Source organism: Sinocyclocheilus grahami, unplaced genomic scaffold, assembly GCF_001515645.1.
Source record: "Sinocyclocheilus grahami isolate Dianchi unplaced genomic scaffold, SAMN03320097.WGS_v1.1 scaffold157.1, whole genome shotgun sequence".
Lineage (NCBI taxonomy): Eukaryota > Metazoa > Chordata > Actinopteri > Cypriniformes > Cyprinidae > Sinocyclocheilus > Sinocyclocheilus grahami.
In genome coordinates this window covers 1,367,177-1,377,284 of record NW_015505336.1, presented here as the reverse complement: position 1 = coordinate 1,377,284, position 10,108 = coordinate 1,367,177, and the positions used below count along the sequence as shown (strand labels likewise).

Here is a 10,108-nt window from a genome sequence, read left to right as displayed (position 1 = left end):
AATATAGCATAACGAGAAACGTACAAGCAGTTTTTAAAACACCGGCCATTTTTGAATGGGAACACCAAATTAAAGGATTTTCAGCACAGCACAAAGGTTAAAAGTGTATAGACTGATCTTGCACGTTTACAAATGCATGCATGACAAAAACATTTTCTGTCAAATTATTCAGTGACCTTCATTTGTGATTGCAAAATGGCAAAAGACAAGAAAGATTCACCACATTTTCAGACAGATCTTACCTTAATTCGCTCAGTTCCTGCAAGAGAGGAATGGATTACAAAAAAAAACACAAAAGAGGTTTACACCAAACTACCACCCAACCATCCACCGAACTTGCGTACACACACACACACACACACACACACACACACACACACCCCACCCATCCCCCGAACTTGCGTACACACACACACACACACACACACACACACACACACAAATGCTGATTGGACACCAACAGACCACTACCACTGATGACACATGATGGACCTTTTTAATTGGTCGTTAATAGCGAATGGACAGGAAAATGAACATGCATTGATCTCGTGCAGCAAGATATGACAGAAGGAAAAGACATTACAAAGCATTTTCAATTGAGAGCTACAAATCGTGTACAGTGATATATAGGCGTAATATATGCAACATAACATGCACACTAAGTTGACTACAGGTGAATGAGAGCATTGCTGAACCACCCTGAAGGCCTCAGAAAATCTGAACTTACCAGAGTTTCCGAAATGGTTTATTTTTAATTTCTTTGTAATATCACGTGCATCAACTACAGCTACAACTTAATTATAACGTTTTAAATAAACGGTTTAATACAAAAAAGTAAAAAAAAAATGTTTACTTACATTATCGAAAAAAAATATTCCAGATGAGTGTTAAAATGTGTAATTTTTGCAGCCATTTTCTTTGTAGTTTTTTGAAGATACAACGTTATAATACCATTGGTATATTTTTTCATAGTAAACGATGCAATTATAATTCTTCCATTGAGTTTTTGGTCACATAAATCAGAGATGGTTAAGCAGGTCTATTGCACCTAAGTCACGCACAGCGATAATAAGGACAGGAGGCAGGGCGGATGAAGATGATGCTACGTCAAACATTGTGGCTCTAGGATCAAGCAGATTTGCAGTATGGAGCGCAGAGTGATCCCATGCAGAGGAAAACAACAGCCTGAGAGCTGAGTAGTGATACTGACACTTCCCATGTCAAACGATCGCCTCAATCGACTTCGAAACGGGACCTCGCAGCCATTTTTCTGAATACTTTGACTTCAGTTCTAGTCCTTTAGTAAACAAATTTACTAAACCTTCTGTGCGATTTCAAACACGAGGATCAAGGTTTAAGTGAGCTGAAAAAATTGTTTGAGATAAGATCAAGATGATGATTATACTTGTTCCACTACCTTGTGGAAGTGTGACCACACAGTAGGGCTGGGCGGTATATCGAGCTTGTACGATATATCGATATTTTCTTTATAAGCGATACAATATGAGGCAATACCGTTTATATCGATATACAGTAGTTTGATACGAGCGCATCTGAAAATATAGAGGAGGACACAGACTGAGCTGCTGCGGAGAAAGTGCATAATCCAATTCATTCTAAACATGTGACAAGCTTTATATTAAGGCCTTTAAAAACTGGTAAGACATAGTTTATAGTTTCGTTTGGCATATTAGTTTAAGTGGCTCGGCCCGTCATATGCTCTGACAGAAAGGCTGCATGTGCCACTGACAGAGACACTAGGCTACTCGCGCTGTTTAATGTGTTTGAGATGTGCTGTGTCCCTTAATGCATAACTTGCATTTCACAGGTATATGAAGCTTCCCACACTTCTTGAAATATGACCTGATGGCTGATAAGAGAATGGTGAGAACCAGAGCTAGTTTAGAAAGAGTCCATAACAGGGACGAGTTGTTGATGAAAGAAAGAAAGAACGAAAAACAAAAGCACTTTCAAGCAAGTTAGGTTTCTTTAACATGGGTAATTCTATAAAACACTGATGTTTTTGAGTGAATGAACATTGGGATGTTTATGAAACTTGCGTTTCTTGTCGTTGCAATCAAATGATCCATGCTGCAGGATCATAAGGTGCAAATATTCATATTGTCAAATTTGATTATACTAAAAAAAAATGTTTAAGCGAACAAACTTTCAAAATGCAACGTACACTTCTATTAGGAAATAATCCAACGGGCATCTTTACGGACAATGCGGCTAAAATACTGACAATAGACACATTGGTTAAACAATAGACACAGAATTTTGTTCAAATGAACATTTGAGACAAAAATACTGATATTACGAATTTTAATTATACTAGAAACACTGATGTTTTTAAGTTAAAAAAAATCGATTACATTTCATTTCGGAAACTATCAGACGGTCCAACTGTGTGGACGATAAGGTGAAAATATACATAATAGACATTTTGGTTAAACAATAAACACAGATGTTTGTGTTAAAAAAAACTAGCTAGATTTGAGACGAAAATATTGATGTTACAAATTTTGATTATACTACAAACGGATGTTTAAGCAAAATAAATTTCAGGATGCAAGAAAATGTATGTTTCTCTTAGGAGCCAATCAGATAGTTCATTTAGCAGACAAAGGGACAATACTGACATCAGACACATCAATAACACAAAACACTGACGTCTTGTTCAAGCGAACTTTTGGGTTAAAAAAATGTATATTTCTCGTCACAGGCCAATCAAAAGGCCCACACTTTTGTCCATATAGTGAAAATACTGACATAGGGCACCCTGATTATACTTTAAACACTGATGTTTTGTTTGAGCGAACAAATTTTTGTGATGCTGCCGAAAAAGATTTATTTTAGGAGTCAGTTAGATTGACTACTTTGCAGACGATTAAGCAAAAATACTGACATAACATACATTTTAGAATAAACACCAACATTTACGATAACAAACTTCTGGGTTGCGAAACTTGCGTTTCCATTAGATAAGAAGCAAAAATAGTGATATTGTGCACATCGTAACGCTGAACACTTGCGTTTTTTTTGTAGATCACTTACATTTACAAGTAAACAGAAAAATATCATCTGATCATTTGCTATTTCTTGAAATATGACCTGATGGCTGATAAGAGAATGGTGAGAACCAGAGCTAGTTTAGAAAGAGTCCATAACAGGGACGAGTTGTTGATGAAAGAAAGAAAGAACGAAAAACAAAAGCACTTTCAAGCAAGTTAGGTTTCTTTAACATGGGTAATTCTATAAAACACTGATGTTTTTGAGTGAATGAACATTGGGATGTTTATGAAACTTGCGTTTCTTGTCGTTGCAATCAAATGATCCATGCTGCAGGATCATAAGGTGCAAATATTCATATTGTCAAATTTGATTATACTAAAAAAAAATGTTTAAGCGAACAAACTTTCAAAATGCAACGTACACTTCTATTAGGAAATAATCCAACGGGCATCTTTGCGGACAATGCGGCTAAAATACTGACAATAGACACATTGGTTAAACAATAGACACAGAATTTTGTTCAAATGAACATTTGAGACAAAAATACTGATATTACGAATTTTAATTATACTAGAAACACTGATGTTTTTAAGTAAAAAAAAATCGAGATGCAAAAAAAAATTTTACATTTCATTTCGGAAACTATCAGACGGTCCAACTGTGTGGACGATAAGGTGAAAATATACATAATAGACATTTTGGTTAAACAATAAACACAGATGTTTGTGTTAAAAAAAACTAGCTAGATTTGAGACGAAAATATTGATGTTATGAATTTTGATTATACTACAAACACGGATGTTTAAGCAAAACAAATTTCGGGATGCAAGAAAATGTATGTTTCTCTTAGGAGCCAATCAGATAGTTCATTTAGCAGACAAAGGGACAATACTGACATCAGACACATCAATAACACAAAACACTGACGTCTTGTTCAAGCGAACTTTTGGGTTAAAAAAATGTACATTTCTCGTCACAGGCCAATCAAAAGGCCCACACTTTTGTCCATATAGTGAAAATACTGACATAGGGCACCCTGATTATACTTTAAACACTGATGTTTTGTTTGAGCGAACAAATTTTTGTGATGCTGCCGAAAAAGATTTATTTTAGGAGTCAGTTAGATTGACTACTTTGCAGACGATTAAGCAAAAATACTGACATAACATACATTTTAGAATAAACACCAACATTTACGATAACAAACTTCTGGGTTGCGAAACTTGCGTTTCCATTAGATAAGAAGCAAAAATAGTGATATTGTGCACATCGTAACGCTGAACACTTGCGTTTTTTTTGTAGATCACTTACATTTACAAGTAAACAGAAAAATATCATCTGATCATTTGCTATATGATTTCTAACCTCGTTATGCACGTTTTTGCAAAATACTACATCTTTACCACCAAACTAAAATTAGCATAAACTACACAGTAACTCATCTTGATTTGAAGTACGTTCAAACCAAGACCTTACTTTGACTGCTTTTGAATGACAATTGCAGCCTGAATAGTGTTTCTTTGAAAAACAAGACATTTGCATAAAAGCTAACAAAAGAGTCACAGAAGAACAGCAAGAAGCCACATTAGCTTAGCCGAGAGCGCTTGGTATTACCAAGTGCGACCGCTCCTCTCTTCCCACAAGCCCATGCAAATGCTGAGCAAAACGACAGACGACATCATAGCCATGTGCACCACAAACAACTGTATTTGAGTCACTGAAAGAGATAGAGATGATGCCTGGCTGCTTGATTAGGGCTTATTATCCAGAATTCTGTGCGTTGGTGAGTTAATCACAGATAGATGGACTGCAGACATGGAGGAAAATAAATGAGTAGCCGGCACAAGGCGACAGACTGAGCGATACAGAAGCCAATGGTGCGGTCTGCTCTAGGAAACCTCACTGGTGATCGCTAGAAAGCACTTTTTTTGGTTTGTTGGTTGGTTTTTATTTCGATTTTGGAAAGAAACAAGTGGACCGGACAAGAGAAGAGTATCACTAAGCTCAACTTACAGAGCTGAAGTCTGCAAAACCCAATGAAGAGTCTTTAGAGGCTTTACTTGAGGCAGATGGAGCAAATGGGTCTTTGCCACTAAACGGGTCTCCCACCCCCTTTTTACTCTGAAACGGATCAGCGGGGTCGGCACTGAAGGGCTGGAAGGGATCGCTCGTCTTGTCCGAATCGGCGGATCCGGGCACGTTTACAGGAGTGCTTTTACCTGTTGAAAAACAGCAGTTTTCATTTTGAGTGTCTAAGCCAGCCGTTTTGTATCATTTTTGTTAAGCTAAATAACAATACATTGGCCCTGTATAACTTTATAATAACTAATGAATTCTAATTGCTTTACTTACTAAATAATAATAGAAAACGTATAGCGGTAGCTCACTAAAAAAAATAATTTATGAAGTTTAAACCTAAAGAATCTAAACCAAAAGACAACCAGTGTTTAAATATCATATAATTTATAAATGTGTGATGATTTTAAGACATATTAACATTTAAAAAAAACATAATTAATATTACAATATATACCATTAATATTTTTTAAAACATTAATCTAAAACACATTAAATCAAAAGTTGCAGTAAAGACATTTATAATGTTACAAAATATTTCAAATACATTTTTGTATTCAAAGAATCCAGAACAAAATATCAGTTTTCACAAAAATATTAAGCAGCAAAATTTATTGAACAGCAAATCAGCATATCAGAATGATTTCTGAAGGATCATGTGACACTGAAAACTGTAATAACTACTGCTGAAAATTTAGCTTTGCATCACAGGAATAAATTACATTTAAAAATACATGAAAATAGAAATTTGTTATTTTAAATTGTAATAATATTTCATAATTACATTGTTTTTGCTGTACTTAAAAAAATAAATAAATGCAGCCTTGAGTATTAGTGACTACTTAAAAAAAATTAAATAAAAAAATCTTACCAACCCCAAACTTTTGAACAATAATGTAATTCTTTGTAATAAATAACTAATTTATAATACTAAATAATTAATCATCAAACAATCGTCATTTGCACATATCCTTCCGAAGCTCAACCAAAAAACCCACAGTGGTTCAAGCTTGTATGATGCGGTAACTCGGTCTCCTTCTACACACACCCAACAAGAGCACTAAATACGGCTCACACGTTGTTGTTTTATAGGAAAGCAGAATGCTTAAAAAGCAATTTGCTTAGTATAGAAATTTGCGCAAGAAAAGTAATCACAAACCAGTGAGGACTTTCGGATTAAATGCTTATGCAAACTTATTTTTCCCCCCTCTCTTGCACCATTTGCCGAGCATTCACTTACTCGTGAGAACTTTAAACGGGTTGCTGGTTCCTCTAAAGGTGTTAACCGCATATTCAATAGGGCTGTTATTTATACCAGAGAAGCAATCAGTTTCTTTCTGTCAGTAAACGGAATACTAAACCGCAAAAAGACTCCACCCTGCTGAGAGAAAGATGTCAAAAACAAGCCGTGCTTTTTAATGATACAATACGTTAACAAAAATGAATGAATTTTCAATTTGACAACAAATTCATTTTAATTTGGGTTTTAAAAATCAAGACTTCCCAGACAAGAAGTATACATTAATTAGCAAAATACTGCGTATTTTTTTATGCTATTTAGAATTTTTATTTAATCTGTTAACTTATTGCCGTTACGCACGTACTGCTTAAAAAAAATTAACATACTATGGGATACACAAAGTTTAACTCCACTTACAATGTTCGAAATGTGTTTTTGAGAGGAGTAAAACATGAAATAAAGTAAAAAGTTGTGGCAGTCAGGCCACACTACCCACTAAAGTGTGTAAACACACACACACACACAGGAAGTGGGGAGGGGTGTGTAGATCAGCGCACGATGCTGGCAGTGCAGGCTAACCGCAGATCATCGGAGCATGTTAGCTATACCACCCTGAGTGCACCGAAAAAACCTACTTCTCTAACCTCCACACCAAATTATAAACCTCGTTTACACCAGGAAAGCACTCCCTTGTTTTCTAGGATGAAAAAAAGCATCTTTCTGAGAAAAAAAAAAGAAGAGTGAGTTGCACAGATTCTCCTTTTCCTCCAACTGCCGACTGCAGAGAGGAAACAGCGCAGGTTTCGTTTTCTCCAGGTGACAAATTCATCTTCCATTCAGGTTTGTTTGTGCACCGTTTTGGAGTTGGATGGAGATATAATACTGCATTAAAAAACTAAAAAAAATTAAAAGCTTAAGCAAACGTATCAAGGTTGTACCTCAATTTCCTGTTGACAACTAATGGAGGAAGTCTTAGATATCATGGATAGTCAGAATTCAGTTTTCTTGAACTTAATAAAAGACTTCTACAACATGAAAGTGTGAGTTGCGGTCAACAACTTCTTGTTCAAAGCTGTTTTGCTTTCACTGCTGACAAACAACTAGTTAAAAGAGATGAGACACTTTGAAGGTTTGTCTTCTTAAATGTGAGTGTCAAAAACGTAGAGAAAGATCCACCCAAACAACATTCTCCAGGTCTTTCATGTTGGCTGTTTAGATGGCGTGTTTTGACTACGTTTTGTTTATTGCAACAGTTAGCTGTGTAGTTTTAGTAATCGTTTACTTTGAAATACTAGCTTAAACGCCTTATATGGTTGTATATAAATTGAAAAGGGTCAATGTTTGTTTTTGGGCCTTGAGATGAAGGTTAAATGCTTACCGCTGGGTGGTTTGGGTCGTGGCGGTATGCTTTTCTTGGGTGGGAGGGCTGGCATGTCTTGTTTTCGGCTGAAGGGGTCATCTACAAAGCCCTAAATTAAATCGCAGCGGAAAGGAGAAGCGGTGGGCCATTATCAGTCACAAGGTGCAAACCACGCACATTTTGAGTGGGACTTTAATCAAAACCACATCTTACAAATGTCATGTTGCAAAAGCGTGAGAAAGTGAAGTTCCACTATGCTTAAGATACAAAAGAAAAATGTGTAAAAGGTGTTCACTACCTTTGACATTTGGCTGAAGTCTGCAAATCCGCTGTTGCTGCCGAACGAACTGCTTCCGAACGGGTCCATCGTACCAAAGAAATCTGGAATTAGGAATTAGAGTATTACAAGTCAAGAAACGGAAAAAATATGTTAGACATTTTGAAACGTTTAGAGATTATGAGGTTAATTCTCGTATTAAAATTTCATATTCTGCTCCCATTTTTCTCTGTCAATATAAGCGGTAAAAATGTTTTTGCAATTGTTAATGATACTTGATCACAATGGTACTTTAAATAAACTTTTACTTTATTTAGTTATTTAAAATAATATAAAGATCAAGGGTCATTGAGGTTTTTATTCAACCACTTTTACGGACTTACTTTTGATTTCAATTAAAAAATAATAATTTTTTAATTAGAAAAAAGGTTTTTAACTAAAAGTACCAATACATTTTATTTATTAATAAAAATTGAAAACAAGCTACCAAAAAATTGCCAAATAAATACTTTAGTGACCCTTCATCATAATGTTGAATGAAAATAATAAGTCAATAAAAAGTTTTTACTTAAAATAATATTATGGCCAAGGATTCGTGAATTACTTATGTGACTACTTTTATTGACTTGTTTTTAATTTTACTAAACAAAACAATGAATAAATAACCAATAAATAAATAGAATGATCTTTATTTATTTAAAATAATATTATGGTCAATAATCACTGAAGTACTCATTTGACCACTTTTAATAAATACATTAAACATTCACAATAGTAATAAGATCAAATAAAATGCATACTGAAGCAATCAAACAGGAGTTTCAATTTTCCATTTTAAAAAGTCAAAACAAAAATGTAAAGCATCAATTTGCTTTGTTGTCTTTGTGTTTTTTTTTCTGCCTTCAACCCACAGGTTTTAAAAAAAAACGTGTTGAGCATTTCCTGGCATCGCCTCAGTGTTCAACAATGCTGCAACCGAATGCTGCATTAACTGTTTACTGAAAGAGCAGAGGAATTTCACATCTTTCAGGCAGCCAAAGGGGCCTGCGAGTGGACGTATTGCATGGGAACTCTTTTGACAGCTTCTTCACACGTTCTCTCGAACTGCTCTCTGAGTAGCCTTTGGAAAAAAAAAAGACAAAAGTGTCGCCACTGGGCACAAGGTGTGAAAGTATTATCTTGCTTGAGTTGTGTAATGCACCCTAAGCATGTCCCTCAAGGTGTTTGTGAGGGAAACGAGGCATTTTCAGCTGATACCAGATCAGTTTCAGAGGTTCAAGTTCTGTTGCATGCAGAGATGAAAAAGCCAATCTTTGCACAGCATCTTCAAAGAAAGGGAGTGGCAGAGATGTTATGATTCAGCTAAATAAGTGAGAGACACACGCAAACGGCATACCTTGGCCTTTCGGTTTGGGGCTGGTGGAGCTGAAGGGGTCATTACTTGAAAAATGATGACTCTACAAGACAAAAGAAAAGAGATAGTTTAGAAACAAGGCAGAGAATCAGGGGAATAATGTGATTTTGTTGGTTTTCTAGGTACCTTTGAGGGAAGTGTGGCACTTTTGCTAAAAGGATCGGCGTTGCTGAAGGGGTCTGGCTTCGAGGGTTTCTTGAAGAAATCTTCAGAAGAGGTTCTAAACGGGTCGGTCTCTTTGAAAGGGTCTCCTCCGAAAGGATCTAAAAGATTTTACAGATTAATTTAACTGTCATGGGAAAGTCTTGAATTTGAATACCATCAATTTAAATTATATCATTTTATCATGTTGCTATCTTTAGCCCAATTTTATGAGAGTTGGGGAACTGAAAGCCTCATTTATTACCAAGGGGGAACTGTGCCAAGGTAACTGAACATGATGTTTAAACACCATGAAGCTTTGGGCAAGAACTATGGTGTCTTTAATGAAAAACTGAAATATTGCCATTTTAAACACTTTCTAATGGAGGAACTTTTATATCCATCAATAATGAGAAGCATTTCACAATGCATTCATAATTTAATTCAATTTATATTAACATATTTATTTATATAATGCAATTTACTGGTAGAGGCTTAAATATTAATTTGAGCCATATAATTATATACTATATATATATATATATATATATATATATATATATATATATATATATATATATATAT

At 35.2% G+C, this 10,108-nt stretch overlaps 1 protein-coding gene across 1 annotated transcript in view; it reads right to left on the bottom strand.

Moving 5' to 3' along the window:
• Positions 1-3,824: 3,824 nt before the first annotated feature.
• Positions 3,825-10,108, bottom strand: part of LOC107592720 (epidermal growth factor receptor substrate 15-like 1) — a 26,640-nt gene continuing 20,356 nt past the window's right edge. Inside the window, exons 19-23 of the mRNA XM_016282271.1 lie at positions 9,509-9,645; positions 9,365-9,425; positions 7,990-8,072; positions 7,710-7,800; positions 3,825-5,234 (exon numbers count right to left, since the gene is read on the bottom strand). Of these exons, the coding sequence (XP_016137757.1) occupies positions 5,020-5,234; positions 7,710-7,800; positions 7,990-8,072; positions 9,365-9,425; positions 9,509-9,645 (587 nt within the window). The 3' untranslated portion in view covers positions 3,825-5,019. The remainder of the gene's footprint in view (positions 5,235-7,709; positions 7,801-7,989; positions 8,073-9,364; positions 9,426-9,508; positions 9,646-10,108) is intronic.